The sequence below is a fragment of the Telopea speciosissima genome, chromosome 5, assembly GCF_018873765.1.
Source record: "Telopea speciosissima isolate NSW1024214 ecotype Mountain lineage chromosome 5, Tspe_v1, whole genome shotgun sequence".
Lineage (NCBI taxonomy): Eukaryota > Viridiplantae > Streptophyta > Magnoliopsida > Proteales > Proteaceae > Telopea > Telopea speciosissima.
Genome location: NC_057920.1, coordinates 66,132,804 through 66,154,786, shown reverse-complemented (window position 1 = coordinate 66,154,786; position 21,983 = coordinate 66,132,804). Strand labels below are relative to the sequence as shown.

The window sequence follows — 21,983 nt, the reverse complement described above, 5'->3', positions numbered from 1 at the left end:
CATTATCGATTAGTTTTGATTTAGCCCGATAAATACAAAAAATGGGGAGAAAACAACTGAAGTTGGACCAAACCAACTGTTTCACACTCGTATTTATGAGAATGAACCAAATTTGAGGGCTGAAGGGCAGCTAGAAATTTTCTTTAAATCAAGTCATGAAAGAGAAAATTTTCCTCTATATAAATTGAAACCCCCTTCATTCAACTAACCAAACTCATTCTGTTCCCTATTTCATTCCACCATGAGGCATCCCATTCTGTTGCTTGGACTTGTGATAATAGCATACTTTAGTGTAAGAAAATTGATGTTTTTTCCATTGTCCATTCATTTGAACATGGTCACTGCTTGCTCCTGGTTTTTTTTTTTTTTTTTTTTTTTGAATGATATTTTTTCCTATGACATTGCAGGGTTCTTCTCAAGCAGAAAATGCCTTTTCAAAGTATTGGGAAGAGCATATTGGTCTTCCACACCCTCCACATTGGTTATCTACAAAGGCTTCTCCATTAACCTTCCATCAGGCAGCAGTGTTTATGAAATTTATGGAGGAAAATGAATTGGCTTCCCACATGCATTCATTCTGTATGCAAGCAAATGTTGCTTGTTCAACAAATGCACTATCGAAGAACAGAGCAAATGACACAACCCTACCACCAATAGTCCCCTGGAATGTTGACAAACTCAAATATGAATATCCAAATGAAATACCTCTATCAGTTGCTAGCCAAGGGGGATTGCCATATTTTCGAGAATCAATGGTGAAACAGGGAAGTTTCATGCCTGTCCCTGATCTAAGGGACCCAATGTCATATAGATCCTTCTTGCCAAGATCTCTGGCATTAAAATTTCCATTGTCCTTTGCCCAGATCAAGGAATTGAAGAATCTCTTTACTGAGGCTAATGAATCAAACATGGATGAGTATATTCAAGGAACCCTTGAGATATGTGATGAGAAGAGCCTCATTCAAGGCGAACAGTCCACTTGTGCGAATTCGGCTGAGGATCTCATCGATTTTGTTGTCGAGAAATTAGGGAAACATGTACGTATCTGGAGTACCGAGAGCATCGAAGGATCTTATGAGAATGTCACAATTGGAGCTATGGAACTAATCCATGGAAACCTCTCTGAACCACCAATCTTATGTCATAGTCAGCCATTTCCATTTCTAATCTATTATTGCCATGTTTTACCAAAAGTAAAAGTATATGCAGTTGATATACATGCTCGGAAGAAAGTGAATCATGGGATCATGGCATGTCACTATGACACATCAGCCTGGACACCAAACCATTTTGCTTTTAAGCTACTAGCAGATTTTGGCCCAGGCCTAATTGAAGTTTGTCATTGGATAAATGAGAATGGAATGGTTTGGACAAAGACTTTAGGTTGAGCAGCATTTGAAGAATTGATTATCTTCCAATTCTCTCTTTTGTGATACAAGTTACTACTTAAAATCTTTGAAGGGTAAATAAAGACCAACTTTGGCTTGCTTATTATGTCTTTTAAAGTTTTCACTATAATTTTGGCACATATCAAATTCATCATAAAGGGTTATGGAGTTTTGTTCATCAAGCAGAGAGTGAGTTTTTTCCAACAATAGTCAAAGTATTATCAATTCAAACCAAAATAAGATTTTTTTTTTTTGAAAAGCCAGAGTAAGATGATGACACATATACCTTACATTGACGGCTTAAGGAAGATGTTTACATAAAATTAAAAAGAAAAGATAAAAGGGAGATGGATTCAATGGAGGTTCCAAGCTTAAATAACATGGTCAATAATTAAGATAATGAAAGAAACTTCCTTCCAGAAAACCCTACCCACTTTTAGTTCTTTAGACAACCACCTTATATTGGGGCAGTTTATGAAAGTACATTATTTTAGTGATACAGGACTGCATTGGTAGTTTCTGGTGAAAAGTGTCATTAAACATGGAGAAGAGAAAGAGTGGGTTAGGGGGGGGGGGGGGGGGGCACTGGCGGAGGGTGTGCTCCCCGCAGAGGACATTACACCATTAAATAAATAGCTAGAGTTTTTATGTTCATTACTTTAATGTCACAGATGCTTGCTTGACGGGCTGCATCTGATTTTGATATTAAGCCTGTGGAAGGTGATTTTCGTTTTCAAATGCAATAAAATCTTACACAAAACCTGAGATTGGCCATTTATTTTATTTCCTATTACTTACAATGATATAAATCGAACTACAAACAAAGGTTCTAATTTCCCATTTCAAAATCTCAGAAAATAAATCCGTTCTATGTATCAGCAAAAATTCAGTCAGTATCAGTTTACTGTGAATTATGACATCCACAAGTCATACATGGCACACAATTGACTCACATCTGTGGACTTCAGCGACATTCTGTATAGCTCCTTCAACTTCCCAACATCTCCAGATCTACTCATCAGGGGGACTGCCTGAGAAGATTTGTTCGCACTTCCTGATCGTGCCACTGTTAACATCCTCTTCAGTAGCAGCTGCAACTGGCTCCACAGCTTGGCATAAACCTCAGAACTGTTGCTGCTCAAAGAATCTGTGCCTGGTTCTCCAAATGCTTGGTGACCCTCAAGCAGGCGAGATAGAGCTGATTCCAGCATCTGGATCATGGGCAACAATAGAGCAATTAGGGAATGGTTTGAACCACGGGTGAACCTGCAATGAAACTTTATATATCCCAAGTATCGCTGGACATTATAAGTATTCAGCAATCAAAAGGGACTGGTTTAAACCACAAGTGAACCATTTGATCAATATATCCCATTTAAGCACACATTTTAGTTCATCACAATATAAGGGTGTATATCTGATCTTGCAGTGAAATTTTTATATAGAGCACATTGTGATGGATTGAAAAATGATCACAAGGATTCTGTTTGAACTTAGCCCAACAAGAATGTGCCAGCGAAGTGGCTAGAATCCATTCATCTAATATGTTGATCAAACTTCTACGACTGATTCATGCTTGATTTCACTATCCGACACACACTATTGTTACATCATTCTTTGTTGCTCTTTTATTTTTCAGTAAGAATAGGAGTGAAGTGAAGGGAGCAGTGAAGATCAATCAAAATGACCATTTCCAATGTCTTCTGTACAATCATAATGAGGGAGGAATTCAACAAGATGCCAATCATTGAATTCAAGCAAGTCTGGCTGAAGTCGAGAGGGACAAATTCTGTAATCTGTGGCACAGCTATGCGACTGGTAATGTTACATGGAACTTAATGTTGGGTAACAAGGAAACATCAGAACTCTTAAATTGGGTGTAGCCAGAATGAGATAAGATATATGAGTGGTAAAACTATGAAGATTTGATTTAGAAATGAAGACATTTCAGTAAACATAACAGTAGATAAATGAAACGTGAGAAATACATAAGAGATGATCAAAGACCATTAAATGCACCAGTAAGGGGTGGTGATGCCGAGAAAATTAGTGGTGCTAAAAAAGAGACACCAAATATAATATATGGTATCAGATAGAGTAGAATGGTTAAACGGGACTCACATAGCCAACCCAAAAGACTGAAGTTCAGATAAGGCTTGGGAGCTGGAGTTTAGTTTGTATGAACTGGTTCCGATTTGACAGGACTGATGAAGTTCAGATTAGAGAGGCTAAAAGATTAAGTGCAGGCCAAAATTTATTCAGTAGAAGTGGTGAGAGAAGATATGCATGGCTTGTGATTAACAACAAATATTATGAATGGAGAAACAGGATTCCTGTAGCCAACCTCATTTAAATTGAGATAGCTTAGTTGAGTTGAGGTTAAACAGGATGCACTCTATAAGAGAATACAAGGTTTTACTGGGATGCATATGGAGTTACAGAACATGCGGGTAAGAGAAACAGAAACATGGTAATATCCCACCATTCTCCCTAAAAGGGTCAGCAAAAACCTAAAGAAGAGGAACTTCAAATGCTAGATACTGCCGAGTGCTGACTGCATCAACTTAATGCTGAAAGAGAAGACGACAAAACAGACTTAGCGAAATGTAATTACGTAACAATCTACATCTAATAATTTGTTTTGTTAATTTAAGAATTCGATCAAAAAAGCGGTCAAAGAAGCAGACAAAATAAAATTCGGATTCAAGAATTATTCGTTTTAAAAAAAAATAATTCAGACAAAAATCCGGACGTTATTCTTAATATGGGAAAATTACACTCCCACCCCCTGAGGTTTGTACTAAATACAGAACGACCCCCTGTGTTTCTAAATTATACAGCCACACCCCCTGAGTTTTGGTTAGTTGTTACAGTCAGCCCCACTCCGTTATATCATTCCCGTTAAGTGGTAAGGTGTTGGTAATTCATGACTTATAATGACTAATATACCCCTATTAGGGGTGTGAGCTAAATCTTCGACAGCCGTGGCAATCCTACGGTTGAGGTTCGATTTGTTCTTCCCTTTCCTGTCGATCCATTTCGATCGATTTTCTCAAAAAAGGTAAAAAAAATCTTTCCCGAATCACGAACGCAAGATCTGTTTGTTTTGGAAGTACTTCATTTGTTAGCAGTTACCATAGAGTTTCACTCAGTGGTCGCATACATCGGATGATATCTATTGAGAGATTTCCGCGGAGGCTAATTGATCTTAACAAGAAAGGCAAATCTCTTTCTAGTACAGTTGATATCTCCTTCCTATGGTCCAGGCCTTGTTAATCCATTATATGATAAATGAGGGCATGGAGAGGGAACACTTATCTACGGCCTGTGGAATCTATTTCAAGTAATAACCTAAAAGGATAATGAATCAGAAGAGGGGACCACCTCTGCATCGCTTAAACAAAATAAGCAGATGGTAGGAATAAAACACCCTTTGGAAAAATAATTGATTGTCAGGGTTTTTTTTTCCTTTAATTTAGTTGTGCATTGAGGGTTTAAACCCTTTCTGCAATCATTTCTATCTTACCTCATCAAAGCAATCATTCTTTTTTCTCAAGGAAAAATAAACCCAGAGAGCAGAATGTTAAACATTGAGAGCAGAATCTGTTGATTCTTACTCTTTTGGATCAAAGTCATAGACAGAGTCATCGAATCGTGTCTCTGTGAAACTCAGTTTATGCCCTCAACGAAGACCATGTTAGGTTGAGATTCAAAGTTTGGGTTTGCAGATTTTTTAGGGTTAATAGCGAATGAATGAGAGCAGGGGGAAAAAATCCGAGAGAGAATAGAGGGAGAAGAGATGAGAGAGAGACGACATAGATGTATAAATGAATACCTGTGCGGTGGAGTTGCAGGTCAATGGAGGCAACTTCAAATTTGGGGAAGAAGACAAGGCTAAAAAGGGCAAAGTTGGAATTTCCCGCTAAGTATTAACAGAGAAGAGGGCAAAGTTGGTATTTTAAATGTATTATTTAACACCGTCCACTCAGGGTGTGTGGCTGTATAATTTAGAAACACAAGGGGTCACTCTGTATTTAATACAAACCTTAGGGGGTGGCAGTGGAATTTTCCCTTTTAATATTTGTAGTTCATGTTTAACATTATCAACCAATTATCATATGTGCATAATATATAAATGATATAAAATTTGTTTCAATAAAAAATCATAACCAAAAGGATCTCCCTGTAAGGATCTCAAGTTAAACTTTGGGATGACATGCAGTTCTTGACTATATATATATATTATATGATTGTGATTGAAACATTATATCATTTTTTACCTAAAATTCAAGTTGAGACCTTTTGGATTGATCATGGATATTTATTGAGTCACGTGTGCCAAAATATTTGTTCTTAACGATTCTATGGTTTCAAACTATCCACCCCATACACACAAAAAAAAATTACAGTTACTCAACCATTTTTTTGCTACCGACTTCTAAGTTCTAACCAACAATTTCTACCCCCAAAAAAAAAGACTTCTAACCAAGAATTACATAGTGTATAAATAATTTTTATCTTTTTCAAACAGTCATAAGCATAGTTGTTTAATTCACTGAATAATTCTCAAATCTGAATAGATTTTTTTTTGGGGTTTACCAAAAATAGAGGGTTTTAGAAGTTTTTTATAATGACCGAATAATTCGAATAAATAGCTGTTGCTAAACTACTTCTGACTAGAAAACTATTGACCTACCACAAAGAAATTCAAACTTGTATTAAATAAAAGAGGATTATTTCCAATGACTGCTATTATCCACAGATTGAATAAGTTCAGGATATTATCCACAAATTGGATAAGTTGAGGATACATACCATGTTTGACTGAAAAGAGTATGAGAGGCTCAATGAAAGAGCTGATCTTTCCATCAGAATAGTCAGGTACATTGTGGGATGTGTCTTTGGGCCATAAAAATCTACAGACTTCTGCCAGTTCCTTTCAGCCAAAGAAGCATACTGCTTAACCTTCTGAAGAATGCTCTCACTTCTAGATGGATTAATTTGCTTATGATTCGAATCCAGAAATTTCAAACAACAGTCTCTGTGGTAGCAAGCAAGTTGAAAATATGCATAAGCTGCCTCCTGTTTGCGCAGTTCACCCAAGGAATCATATATGCACAAAGCTTCCCTAATGGCATCATTGGCTGAAATCTCACGCTTCCTCGGTTCTTTAGTTATCCTCCTCTCACTAGGACTAACATAAACTACGGGCAGATCATCTGGTACTCCATTTTCATAAATTTCTGCAGAAATGTCTTCTCTAGCCAAAAGCATGCCAAGCCTGAGATATGTATGAGCAAACTGGGTACTTACTTCATCTCTTAAGCTGCTTGACACTGAACCAGCCCCCTCCCCAATAGCATTCAATTCTGCCCTGGCTGCACCATAGTATCTTAGGGACGCACTGTATTCCTGTTTAGCAGATGTCACAGCTTGGTTGTATGCACTCTGGAAGAGTGTATGTGCTTTCAGATTTTCCATTTTGGAAACCATTTCTTCAGCCAATGCTCTTCTTCCATGGCCCAAATTACAATTTATCAAAATAATATTGGTATGATCAAAAACTTCTTTGAATGCATTTATGGCCTCAGCAAATGCAAGTTCAGCTTTGTCCAAGTCTTTGCTTTCAAGCCTAATCCGACCAAGCTCATTGCACGCCCATCCTTTCTTTTTGAGAATTGACTGTAGTTCAGATGAACTAGTGAACATAGCTTTCCTAGCTGCATCATAACAGTTTATGGCAGCTGAAAGATTATACTCTATATCTCCAACTACAGGACCCTCGAGAAATTTGAAAATTCCACCAGTTTTCTCTTTAGATGTAGAGTCATTATTTTGCATTGCTGAAGTACCCTTAGATTGTCCAGAATTACTAGACAAATAGGTCACCCCTAACTCATCTGCTGCATGCAAAGCCTGAATAAGTGTGTCACCAGACTCACCACCTCTATCATTTTTGGGACCTTGAAAATCACTTTCAATTTCAGCTTTGGGGTGAACAAGGCCATCTTCTGAATATTCAAACAGTGAAGGCAGAGAGTTCTTCGAATTAGATCTTTTACTCTGTTTTCTACCATAAGCTAATGGGCGTGTATTTCCACTACTGCTGCTTGCACTGTTACCACTGCTCGCCCTATCGCTCTGGCAGCTGCAATTAATCAAAGAACAAGTACTGCAGTTCTGCTTATACTGTCCCAACTTCTTCTTGAGTCTTTTTACCTCCTTCAGAACTTCTGAAGACATTCTCAACTCACTACTACGAGCTTTTCCTTGCATATAGATTTCATTACCTCTCTTAATATGATACTCAACATATACATCCCCAACAAGCGTCCATGCCTTAGCCCAGAATGGGTATGACGAAGATAATTGTTCAGTAGTAAAACTATTATCAGAAAAACCAGAATCTGAATCTGTTTCATCATCTAGAAAGGATTTCGTCTTTCCACTTACACCATCAAACTTTGAATGGGATGGGGAGCTAATAATTATAGATGAAATAAATTGGGCATCCTCAAGATGTTGAGGCACTGATCCATAAACAGAACATGCTAATTCAACAACTTTTAGAGTTTGATTCAGTTGACCATTCTCTTTATAAGCTTCTCCAAGAGCCAAATAAGACTCTCCAAGCAAAAGAATAAGTTTCCACAACTTATGGTCCATTTTAGATTTTGGAAGCCATTCTCTGATATCACAAACTTCAATACAGTCGGGATCACCACAAGCACAGACAGTAAAGTGGACAGCTGAGGACCTGTCTTGAGTTCTATTCCCATGATCCATAAGTTCTTCTTCAGTGCTCTGCAATTGACGCTTCCACCTAAGAGACTTGATGGCTTGAGATACATGGTGTATTGCAGCCAATCTAGAAGAGATTGGATCAGCAATGGTTTGAACAACATGTGAGTTAGTTGTAGGTCCCTGACAAATTACTAGGCTATCCTCTTCTTCGGACCCCGTAAGATCTCCACTCAGTTTTCCTTTTTCAGTGCTTTCTGAAGTAAGAATTTTCCCAGAAGCAGATACATTTGCTTCCAAATTCTGTTTTGGAGATGCCACCTCTGCTACCAACTCTTGAGCAATCTTTGTATCATTAGTTGAAGGTGTCTTTTCAGCAACTTGCGAGGAAAACTTATCACAACCAATTGATCCAGCCACACTCAGAGAATAGTCTGAGGACTCACCTTCAGCATCAGTAACAGTAACCTCAGACTCCAGCGGAAGGAATTCAGGTGTTAAATCCAGTTCTTCATAACATTTCAAGATAAGCCTCGCAAATTGCTCATGAGCAAATGCCCGGACCACCTATTTCAGCATTAAACTCATCAGTAGTGCACCATTTGGTTAAAAATTTATAAGAAACATGGAGAGAATAAGAAGTATATCAAGTTTCTGCTCAAAAGCAACAATACCAGATGATCCTGCTTATCCAGGAACTCAAAACATTTTTTGAAAAGCCTCGCACACTTGGACCTACCATTAGGAGTCTGCAGCAAAAACCATCAGTTATGATTAACAAATTGTTGCAGTATACAGTAGAAATGCAGCTAAAGCTGTAGAAATGTCAGGTTTCAAACCATTGAAAGTGATAGCCTATGGGCAACACGGGAAAGAAGAGTTCCCAACGAGAATAAGGAATCTCTTCTCCTTCTGTGCATTAGCGATGGCAGAGCACTAGAGCTATTATCATGAGCATCAGTTGAATGGTTCTCCGGAATAACACATAGATCAAAAAGATGAATTACATCCTCTCCAGCACTCTTGTAGAGCTGAAAATAAGCCGTAACCATAATCAGATGCGCAACCATATTAAGAAGCAATTTAAATACGAAATTCCGATATCCATAGATTGAGACCAAAAAACTGTACCCAGTAAGCACCAGGATCTTGCTTGCAGTTATCCTGGAGGAACCTGAAAACTGAATGTCCATTTTGTTGGACAACATGAGGATTAAAAGCAGGTGTGCCATCCTCAGAGATGCCCTTGAGCAAGAATATATCATCTGTTTTCAGAAGCTCATACCCTTGAACAACACCATTTTGATGATAACAGATGGCTAATTCAGGCACACTTGCCATGACATTGTCAAGCCACGCTTCAAGCCAAGTTAATGGAGTGACCTGCCGAAATGAAGCAACATGATGAAAACAGAATACAACAACAACAACCATAACCTTATCCCAACTAAATGGGATCGGCTACATGGATCCAAAGGAGACAATGACAATAATAGAAAAAAGAGAAGTAAAAAGAAGTAAGTAGGGTATAAGGAAGTAAAAAGTAAAAAAGAAATAAGTGCAAACCTGTCGTGCAACATCCCATAAGTGCAAGCTCACAGCAACATACTTCTCATTGCTGAACAAAAGCAAATCACTGCCTAGAAGCATGCGGAAGTTACGAAACTGCCAAAACAATGCCCTTAGGAAACCATCATTACCAACTCTCCTGTACTTATCAGACTCTTGAACCCTGCATCTAGTCTTTTCACCCACTTGTGACGTTTTCTCTACAGCATCACGCCTGTTATTTCTCTTATTCCGCTTACTGGCCCAAGCGAAGTCATCCGGGTTAACATTAGAATACTCCGTACAATGCCTTAATCTGGCCTTTTGACTACCATCTGCACCCTGACCAAGATATTGGGAGCCATCACCTTGAGTAGGATTATTGGAAGATACAAAAGAACCCTTCCTAGATTCGTATTGTCCAGGTAAAATGGTTGAATCTGCTTGCTCTTCTGATGGACCAAACTTAGAGGGTGGACAATCACAGGCCTCGACCCTGACAGAATGCATGGCAAAATTCAAGAATAAGGATTGATCTGCACATTTTGCTTGGTTGTTATGTCTTCTAACCAATTTTTCTCCCTCTTCAACATCAGGCCTGCACTTCAAGAAAATTCAAACCACTCAGGAATGGAATTTACAATTACAATCATCTAAACAAAGCATCAAAATTCAGGAGCCTACCCTGTATTCAAAACAAGAGTCTGTCCAATACGATGAACTGCAATAGACAACTGAGCCTTGGAGTAGGGCATCTTAAAGATCTGTTTCACAATGTCAGCTGGAGCAACGACATCTATTTCATCTCCATATTCTGCCAGGCCAGATACAGCAAGTGCCTCACATTTCCTAGCAAGATTTTGATTGACAGGTCCACTATCCCAGTGTAAATCTGCAAGTTCCAGCCAAAATTTATCCTTGATGTTATAATAGTACCCAAAACAAGTAGAAGATTGGCTACATTATGGAAATTGCAAGGTGTAAAAAATAATAAAGGGATTATATTGCACCCACCTGACCCCACTACTCTCTCTCTCTCTCTCTCCAAGGTTCGAGAACTCGCGAGATCTCGCAGAGAACTCGCGAGATCTCGCCGAGTTTCTCGGTTTTGGGCAAAACCGAGTCGAGTTCCTAGTCGGTACTCAAAAGTGCACTTTCTCGACCGAGATCTCGGCAGTGATATCTCGAAGGTGAAAATCAAGTTTTTTTTAGTACAAAAAAAACAATATCTCGCCGAGATCTCGGCAATATCTCGGTTGGGCCCAAAGGTGATATTTACTTGTATTCAGCCCAATTTTCACCCAAAAACCCATTTCCAACATAAGAGAGAGCAGGAACAGAGTTCTTAGGCTCTAAACCAAGGGGAAAAACACCTCTCCGTCAAATTTCTTCTTCTTTCTTTCGATTGTTGGATGGAATGCACTGTTTGGAGTTAGATTGAAGTGCCAAAGTGAAGATTCAAGTGCCAATTTGGAGCATCATCACCTATTTGCAAGATTTCAAAGGTGTTTTCTATTTCTTCCCCAAATCTATTTTTTCCAAAAAAATTTTTGTAATCCTTGTTAGATTCATGTGGTTTTAATATATGTTGAACATCTTTGCCCGATCTATCACTTCATGGAGTCGGATTTTTTTCAGTTAATAAATTATTTATTATAATTTCTGGAAAAATAAATGATTTATTTGAAAAAGAAAATGAAAAAATAGGATGAATAGTGATTGTTTGAAAATGATTTTGATATATGTTAAACTACTTGGGATGCTCTACAGCCCCATGGATTAATTTTTATTTTCACCCATTAAAAAATTATTTTATTTTTCAGATTTAATAAATATATTATAAAAATTAAAAATATATATATAATATTAAGGAAAAATACTTATTGCTTATGGAAAATTATGTACAACTATATGTACATAATATTCAACTTCAAATGGTGTCAAATTCATCATTACATTATATTTTTCTTATACTTTAAGGTATAAATAGTTTTAAAAAAATTCAAAATATTATTTTTAATTAACAAATAAATACTAGAGTTAGGGATAAATAAGAGATAGTTATTTCATAGTTCTAGTAGCTTGACATTACATTTAAGAGTTATGAATAGCATACTTTAAGTCTTGAATACCTTACTTTAAGTGATCCATGGTTATTAATACATGCTTTTTTATGTAACGTAAAACATAAGACATTTTGTATACAATGTCCGATATAGCATGGCAACATGGAGTTCCCATGTCCGAGACAAAAAGAAGTCCAAATGCAATTATTGTAGGAAGTTGCTATCCGGAGGAGCCACCAGGTTAAAGCAACACTTGTCCAGTACAGGCAAGGATGTTTCATCATGCCCAAATGTTCCTATCCAAGTGAAAGTGGCAATGACACAACATTTGAAAGGAGGAAGATTAAAAAAATCTGAGAGGGAAAGAATGCAACAAGAGTTTAATGAGGCAATACTAGAGAGGGCTGGTGCAGAGGTTTGTGGCGAAGATGATACCGACATTGGGCCTCCACTGGTGAGTTTCAATCAAAGGTGAATGGAGAATTTATCGCCAGACTTTGGCGAGAGTAGACAAAGTTTTCATTTTGATAATATAAGAGCATATGAGCAAGCAAGAGGAGCTGGCGGATCTGGCTCAGCGCACCAGTGCAAGAAGATGAGAGGAGGAGAAGCACTGGGACAAGAAATATACCACGACCCCAAACCCGACCACGAGTACAAGGTCCGAACCCATTTTTGAGCGGGATCCCACCACTTTTAGGCAACAAGATGCCTACCACCCAACCATCCCACAAGTATTTGGTGGTAAACAAGAGAAAGCACGAAAAGCCTTCACAGAATTCATGCTTTACCATGGCATTCCAGCCAATGTAGCACAAGGAACATACTATAATGCATTCCTTGATGCTGCGGGAGGGTGAGTGCAGGATGAAAGGGACCTTCACCATTTGAATTATACAATGTATATTTGCCTCGGGAGGTAGAGGAGCTAAAAGAATGCATTGATGGTTTGAAGCCAATGTGGGAGACATATGGGGTTACTGTTATGGTGATGGTTGGATCGACCTACTAGGCTGTCCATCATAAATTTCATGGTGAATTGCAATGGAAAGACTATATTCTTGAAGTCTATCGATGCATCAAAGCATATAAAGGATGCATCATACTTGTATAAGGAGTTGAAGCAAGTGGTGGAGGAGGTAGGACCAGAACGTTATCCAAATTGTGACGGATAACGGTTCCAACTATAAAAAGGCTGAGAGAAGTTGATGAATAAGAAGAGTAAGAGGATCCGGCTCTTTTGGACCCCATGTGCAGCCCATTCTATTGATTTAATGTTGAAGGACATGGGGAAAAAGACTTTGGTGGCGGGTGTGGTAAATAGGGCAAGACAAGTGACAACTTTTGTGTACAACCATTCTTATGCTTTAGCCTTGATGACGGAGAAATGCAATGGAGATTTAGTAAGGCCTGGTGTCACTCGATTTGCCACCAATTACATTGCATTGAAGAGCTTTGAGTAAGGCGATAGGTCTAAGGTGTATGTTTGCAAGTCATGAATGGTTTGGTTGGCAAGGTTCTAAGTCGAAGAAGCAAAGGTAACACAAATGCACCATTGCAAATGATGGATTTTGGAAGGACTTGGGGAAAGTGGTTGGCATATTAGAGCCAGTGGTGGCGATCGAGGATGGTTGATACGGAGAAGAAGCTTACTTTGGGCCACATTTATGTGCCATCCAAAAATGAAGGAAATGGTTAGAGTTGCTATACCTCGAAGTGCAAAGTCCTACACTAACATCATTGATGAGCGGTGGGAGAAGCACTTGAGTCATCCATTGCATAAGGTTGGTGAGTTCAACATACTTTATACTTTAAATGTTATAACTTTTTTACATTTACATATTCAAAACCCTAAAGGCATTAAAGCGATTAAGTCACTAACAAATCATATTTGTGGTGTTTACTTTACCAAAGATACTATTTGAATCCAAAGTATCACTACTCCCATGATCTTGGGCTAGACATAGAATTGTTAGAAGCGATTCAAGTCGTTACTCAGTTGGAGCCCCATCCAAAGACACAAGTCTGCAACGATGAGGTGAGAGTATGGGACTTTGGCACTTTGGTTTTATGAATGTAATTACTAAATAGGAAATACTAATGTCTCATATTGAAAATAGATCAAATACTTGAGAGGCCTCAGCAAGTTTCGGTCGACTAGTCTGATGGAGGGTAGACAAAAGTCGACCCTGGTAGGTGGCATGATATTACATTTATGAATTATAATTTTATCTCTTTAGAATGTACATATTCTTACTATTCTATATTTGTAATGCAACCGATCGGTGGGTGCTTTATGGTGAAGTTCACCCAACCTGAGGAAGGTAGCGGTGAGAGTGCTCTCAAACTTGTTCATCCTCCTGGATGTGAGCGCAATCGAGTACATTCTCATTGATACATTCAAAGAGGCGGAATAGGTTGGGTAGCGGCAGCTGGAGCAACTTGTGTATGTGCACTACAATATGAGATTAAGGATGAGGCACATACGTGAAGGAATTGAGGCCAATGATAAAGAACCCATTGAATCGCCCAACATTTTTCAAGAGGACTCGATGACGATGAGGATCCCCTATTCCAAGGGTGAGGGATCGTGGTACACTGATATGGATCAACTGGGGTAGGCCGACCCCACCATTGCGTCGTAACTGCACGATGTTGATGAATATATGTCGACGCAAGAGGGGCGTGCACATGCGAGTCACTGAAACCTTTTGAGCATCTTGTAGGAAGTCCTGCATGATGATGATGGTGGTGGTGATGACACCGGTGATGCTAGTGATGGTGATGGTGATGGTGGTGAAGTGCTGTGCTAGTGGCATGCGGAGTTGCGGTTATTATGATGATCGTCATGAGGGGATGCGCGAGAAGTACGAGCAAGAAGTTGGAACGCAGGACCCGTGCGTTTCACCGGTGAGTCTCGCTTACGCATGCCACTCAAGATCAAGACCATGGTGGTTACCCTAAAACATACAATGAAAGAAGGGTCGCAAACACTCACATCACCATATGCTCGGGAGGAGGACAACAAAGATGAACACGATGCTTACAAGTTTTGGAAGCATGAGTATAGATACTACTAGTGAGCATCGATCATGGCAATCATCTCGGATCATCATGGCTATGACTATGGCCACAGAGCACCGGTTCGATTATAGTGCCATGGTCGAGATGGGCGATCAAAGAATCGAGTATGACAATAAAGCTCTAGGTCGGTGTTGGGTATACATTCCTAGTCCCAAACCAGTCATACATGCCTCAAACTCAATATGACAAGTAGTAGTGGATCTTACACCTCATACCAACCTCCCATGTACCCTAAGATAGGGAGATTGGTATATGTTGATCGAAGACTTATATGGAAGTGTGTCACACTATTTGCAACACTATAGCAATTCCATGACATGGGAATTCTATGTGGATCGATATAGGGATGAATTTCTTGTTCAATCTCATTTTATGTAACAAATTAAGTGAACATTGATGTAATGTACATTTTATTTGAATGTTTTGATTGATGTGTGCTAATTAGAATGTTTTGATTGCTAATTTGCTATGTTTTACTAAATTATATATAGATTATGTTGTTTTAGTACGACTGTCGCTTACCAACCTATGGTCCAAAGTGAAACTCATATTTGGACTTGTTTTTCGGCAAATCTGGGCATGCCATTGTGTTTAAATGGCCGAAATAGGCTGGATACCAAGTTTCGGACCCAAAATATGTGTACAACCCACCAAGTTGGGGTCCGAGTCCAAAAAAAAAAGCATCAACTCGCGAGATCTCGGCTCGACTCGGTTTCTGGCCTGGCCGAGATGCCACCGAGACCCGAGTTCTCAAACCTTGTCTCTCTCTCTCTCTCTCTCTCTCAACCCCACCCTACACCCTCCTCCCCACATGACCACCCCCACCTAACCCCCTATAGCGACCAGTGCCCCCACCCCCTCCTCTTCGCCGCGCCCCCAACCCCCACCCCATCTGCAACAGGAATTTTGATGATAATGATTACAGACAATGAGAGATAATGTAGATCAAGAAAGGTTCTAGTACAAGTATTCACGGCAAAACAAGCCCAAATCCAAGTCTGATGGGTTAAATAAGTAGCCTAATAGGTTATATGGGTCATGAGCTGGGAATTTTTATTTTCTCTATTGTAATGGACCTATTTTGAAAGCCCATATACGAGGGATAAATGACCCATACGAATTTCACAAGGTAGTATCTAATCCTCTAAAGTTCTGAAGTCTCAGGGATATCAATAGGTTTCTCGGGGATGTCAATAGAATAGTTTCATTGTTAGTTGTGAAAGACCTTGAAAATGTAAGGTTCATTAAGTTTAGGAGGAAGTTATATTGAGTCTAGAACCCTCCCAACCTCTCTAAAAAAATGAACTGCCAATAAGCATTTTGAAGGAAGTTAAAGAATTTGAATGAAATTTGGTTTAAATCATACTTCTGTGAGAGAGAGAATTGCAGTGAGATGCTTGGGTGGTTAGTGAGATTCTAGCCTAGGCTTGGGGTGAGACTCTTCAAGTCATGTCTTCTTCTAATTTACTATTTATTTTCCCGCTAGTATCATTGCTGCGTTATCAAGTACTGTGATCCTATTATCTTGGACTGGTTCTGAAACTTTTCTAAGGTTAGACCAGTCTGAATTTCCGGGTTAAAGAAATCAGTAACTATGGAATTCAGAAATAGCAACTATGGATATCTCACAAACCATAGGGTAGAATACCCTCAAATTTGGATCAGATATAGGCCTTCGGTGTGTTGCAAATATGTGTACTTTAGTAGTCTTTCCTCAATACTATAATCAACTGATGGCTGAGTCAAGAGATATAATAAGCCAAATCAGAGAATAAAGAGTAGTTACTGAAAAAAAAAGGCTCTCTCCAAGCCAATAGGACCAGTGGATCAAACCATAACTCGGGTGGAAGGGAGGACTTGGAATGTAGTATACCACTTCAGAGATCTCAATGATTTGATGGCCAAAAGTGCTGACAACACCCTGTGTCCGAAATTAGAAACTAAGAGAAAACCACTCACAGAGGAAAATAAACAAAAAAAAAAAACAGAAATCCAGCCATTGGATATGGCTGAAACTGATACCGAAGGAAGGTCCCAATGGTGGGATTATCCTCTCAAAAATAATGACTGGTTCTGTCAGCCAGGATATGAGATGATGTGGTCTGAAGATATGCTGCAGTATAGCTCCACAGACAGGTACCAGAGGTCAAGGAAGATGACAGTATCTGCTCTTGGGGCTGGCTTGATGAGATCAATACTTCAGCTTCTTGAACAGCTAACAATAGCACTGACGTAGTAAGTACCGAATGCCTCATAGAGCTAATATTGTAGCAGTCACATAAAAGAGACAAGAAGAAGGAAGAGAGTCGAAGGGAGGAATAGGAGGATATGACCAAGGCCTCACCTATGGCCTTGATCACACGGATCCTGCACCCAGATACAGTAGCACACGAAATTACCGTCCCACCCCCGTGAAATCAAAAATTCCATCCATGTGATTCCCCTGCAAGTGCTCTCATTGGTCCAAGCACTGATGCAGGGGCTACAAGACCAGGCAGCAATCTCATGCCCCTATATATATATATGGAAAAGGCTGCGCTGTGCTGATTCCACCAGTTTCTTATAATATTCAAGTTCTATACCTGTGAATGAGATTAGCCTTTCCTCTCAGGCCAACCTCGTCCCATTGTGATTTGAACCAAGGAGTAAAACATATAACTAAGGATCTGTTTAGAAAAGCATATTCTATTTTTGAAAACTAACATATCAGTCCAGCCATATGAATCAATTTATCCATTAATTCAGGCCGACTAGAATGATATTCTGAGAAAGTCATTCATGATCAAGGTTAATGTAGATCCTGAGCCTTCCAAAGTGTGAGGTTAGGATTCCAAGATAAAACCAGAATCATAGGGAAGAATAGGAGATTTTAATATCTCAGATTTGATCAATCCAATGGGGTTGGTATTCTGGTCGAGTGGCAGTAAGAAGGGGATTAATCCTCAAAACCTGGTTTCCAACCAACAGTTAGATCTGAAGATATAAAACTATCACAGAAATAGAAAGTATATAAGAATTAGAATTGGATTGGTATCAGCAATTAGTTCCAGAAATTTGAAACCAATCAATACAGGAGCATTCCAGAAATAGTAACTGATTTTTAGAAGCCTGCAAAGAATAGAATTAGAAACAAGGCTGATCAGAAATAGTAACTAGAAGAATTTAGTAGAAGGTGAGGAATCCAAGCATTAACAGAAGTTAATTAAGCCTAGAACCTCAAAACCTCAGGCGGTAGGTAGCCCTTTCCAAGCGGCTCCACTCTGCTCCAGGGTTTTTCCCTGGTGGCAGGTAGCCCTCTCCATATGCCAAAAGCTCCAAAGCTGATGAAATGCGTTAAATCAAGCCCTTTAACCTATCCCATACTAGGCTGGTCCAATCTAGCGCCCATACACTACATTGGACCCCATTAGGCACATAACAGACCATCTCCCTCCCTCTACCATCCATCCACTTTCAACAACTGACCACAACCATTTCCCCTCTCTCTACAATCAGACCAACTTGGTTCAGTTAACTAGGCCATCACTGTCTTGCTGCCCAAGTAAAAATTACTTCCCCTTACCCTTTCCCAAAGTCCCTCCAACCAGCACTAAGCCCTTCACACCCCCATCTTCCCTTTCAGTGGTGATTCTAATTACAAAAAGGTTCCTTTTGATCTCCAACACCACATTCTTTTTTCCCTTCTTCATTAGTTAAGAAAAATTATATTAATGAGTGAAGCAGGCTCATATACTTGTACGAGTCCATTGTTAGAGCTATTATATATAAAGCTAACCAGGAGACGCAATGAAAAATAAAAAATCGACCACTTCCTCTGTATATTCACTGCTCTGTATTCCAATGCAATAATATAATTTTATCCTTAGTCCTTCAAGCAACCATTAAAGTAGACTCAGCATCTCTTTTGAAAAATCTTTTATTTCTTTTCATCCCAAATGCTCCAACCAACTGCAGGTCGAGTCAGATTCCATGGCTTTCCACCTACTCCATTGAAGTGTGGTTCTTTCCAGCTCCATATTATTCTGTTGTCTACTGCCTGAATACAATATTCTAATCTGTTTCATACCGGTCACACAATGACATGCTAAAAGCATATATTGGCTTTATTTAGGTGTTACAGAGCCTCTTATCTTCATGACCAGGGTGTTCCATTGATCACCATACCTTGAAAACTCTCTTCGGTTCTAATAAAATGCAGCATCTCTGTGTCTCAAATCAGCAAAGCAAAAGGCCCCTCCACCTACCAAGTTTTCAGTTTGATTATTCAAAGCAACCAACTGCCTAACAAAAAATCATTTAACCATCTCACAACTATATTCTTGTGATACCTCCATCTAGAGACAGGCTTTGGTACTTTATCTTCCAAAGGTACCCCCTTGTTCAGCCCACCCAACATAGATTTTCTTCATAGTTTCCCACACCCTTCCCACCCTTCAATCCCATAGTTTCTTTTTTACTGGTATCTGATCCAGAAGGATGGTCTTCCAGTGGTCCAACTTCCTACATCAACTATGCTTCTCCAGCTCTTTGAAAATAGGTGGGTGTATTATTTCAAACATATCATTAGAATTGAATCAATCTTCTAGACCTAGTTGTACAATATTCACCTAGCCATCTAAGATGCACAATACAATCATCTACAAACACAGTCAAATAAACTCATCCACCTAACCCCTATCTAAGACACTAGAGGATTACTTTGGCTACAATTTTTTCAACACGTAAGCATATCAAACATTGTTAAATACACTCATCCTCCTGTCTGCCCCAATCGTTGCAAGTTACTTCTACTACACACTGAAATCATTCAATTTTTAGTCAGACAATTCTTCACAGATGTCAATTTCATATACATCTTAACAAGTACCAATGCCCTGAAACCATTCCTCAAACCGCGGAAAGAAGTATCCAAAAGACTTCACCCGACGTGGTCGGGTTTTTTTAGAGATGTGGGTCCTTCTCTTGGCTTTTGGCGTAGCAGTTCTCCAGATGCGCACTTTGCTTATGGTGGTGCTGGCGAAACTCCAACGACTAGGTATGTTAGGTATGTGACTACACTATTCTAAAGACAAGAGGTTTTTTTTTTCCCTACATACACATCACATGTGCACTCGAAGCATGACAAGGAGCGCTTTAACAACCAATGTAACTCTGTAGGTACTAGGCCCAATTTGTAACCCTATGAAGGATTAAAGTTGATAATAGGATTCTAAAAGGATGAAATTCAAAAATTATAGAATAAAGTTTTAGATCATGCAGCCAAAGAGTGAAGATTAAAAAAGGTAAAGAACAATGGAAGAGCTCAGTTTAAGATTCAGGAGACAATAGCATAAAGCAGTATCATAAGCTTGACCAAGAAGCTTCCCACACAAAACCAATAATCTTTCATTCTCGAACAGAACTCGAATTATAACAGCTTCAACAACATATATCCATTAGCATACAACCTTTTCTACCTGGGCCCTGGCTAAAGCTTATTTGTAAACTTCAAGCTCAAGCCATGTTCAAGATATTACCAGGTCTTGAGGCTTAATTTTGTCTTATTTCAAATTGAAAGGAGGAATGTTTTTGGTGGAAGCTCATCCACCAGGACACTAGGTAATTTTACTATAGTCCTAGTTACACCAAGACTCCAAATATAATTGCAGTAACAATTTAGCAATCTGAATGGGTACTAACAAAACTTCCTATAATATAACCCTTGCCATAGACTGACTCCCAATCAATAAAACAACCACCACCTAGCCTTATCCCAACTAAATGTGGCCGGCTACTACAACAACAATAACAAACTCAGTCTTATCCCAACTTAATGGGGTTGACTACATGGATCCAAACAAAACAAAGGAGGTAAAACTGAGGTCTATCTGAAGCCATACTTGGCACAAGGCCTAGGCTATGCATGTCCTTTTTCACAACTTCCACCTATGGACATTTTAGGCCTGCCCCTTTGTTTGGTCGGCTACTAACACCCTATAAATAAAGGGGCCATAATTTGTAGTGGACATAGAATTGAAAAATCTTGGTCTCACTGAAAAGGCAACCAGATAGCCTTTCAAGAGGCCACAATTGACTTTATATGAACAAGTTTTGTGACCTTCCTAATATACCCTGAAGAAAACTAATAGAAATGAACCATGAGATGTCTTACCATTCAAAACGGAAATTGTCAATGTTGTTTTCATAAAAAATTGAAAGAAACCAAACAAAAGTCTCAAATGCAAATGTATTTAGCATAGAAGCAGTTCAACAGCCATGAAAAAGCGTTCGGGACATACCACCGCCGGTCTTGGAGCGTACAGCATCAACGGGGAGGACCTTGTCAGGGAAATGCGATAAGAGAGGAAGAGTGTTAAGATCCGTCTCCGTCGGAAGCATTCGATAACGAGGTGCACTCACACTGAAGATCAATCAAAACCAAAAACAGAGACAATTTACATTTCGTAGTGCATATAAACAACCAAATGGAACCAAAAACGAGAGAAAGGAAGAAAATTGTTACGTTTGAGAGGAAGGAACGATAGCGGAGTTGAAGGCGTGGTGGAAAGCATTATCAGTGGGAACGGGAAGAGTTCCGCAGAGGAAACCAACAGGTTTTGGTGGAACGATCTCCAACGTACCCACGCATTGGAGCTCGCCCGAACCATCGGAGCCCATCCCCTCCATGGCTCTCCTCTAACGTTTAGATTCTAACTTCGGAGATAAACTTGGTTAGGGTTCTTCTACTTCTTCTCCTTCTCCTTCTCCTTCTCCTCCTTTCAACTTGGCTGTTCGAGACCTCGAACCCTTCTCACTGAATCCAGTAGAGTTGTGGCTCCTTCATTTTGGAACAATATTGCAGTCGAAGATTTTTTATTCTAATTGCTTATTTTTCAATTTGGATCTTTGGGAATCGGTACTTTCATTGGAAGATCCTCGACGGTTCTAGTTTGGTCTTTGAAGAGTTGTACGGGTTATGACTTGTGTAGTGACCCGGAGGCTGACCTTTACCTGGACCCAGAGCTCCAGATTATTCACATTAAACTTACTCATAAAGTTTTTTTTGGTGAATTACTTACTTATAAAGTTATAAGCCAAGTAGAAGACAGAAAATTACAAGAAAAAAAATTTTGGTAGAAAAAAGATTACAAAAAAATTATATATAACAGTTACAATA

The 21,983-nt window shown here is 39.2% G+C and overlaps 1 protein-coding gene across 1 annotated transcript; it reads right to left on the bottom strand.

The window, feature by feature from the left end:
* Window positions 1-2,121: 2,121 nt before the first annotated feature.
* On the bottom strand, window positions 2,122-21,660 carry LOC122661674. Its single transcript, XM_043857151.1, has 9 exons — window positions 21,330-21,660; window positions 21,106-21,227; window positions 10,362-10,569; window positions 9,696-10,275; window positions 9,261-9,512; window positions 8,969-9,160; window positions 8,804-8,878; window positions 6,204-8,696; window positions 2,122-2,599 (listed from the first exon to the last, which is right to left on the bottom strand). The coding sequence occupies exons 1-9, from the start codon at window positions 21,491-21,493 to the stop codon at window positions 2,300-2,302; spliced, it is 4,386 nt and encodes a 1,461-aa protein (XP_043713086.1). The 5' UTR covers window positions 21,494-21,660; the 3' UTR covers window positions 2,122-2,299.
* Window positions 21,661-21,983: the final 323 nt, after the last annotated feature.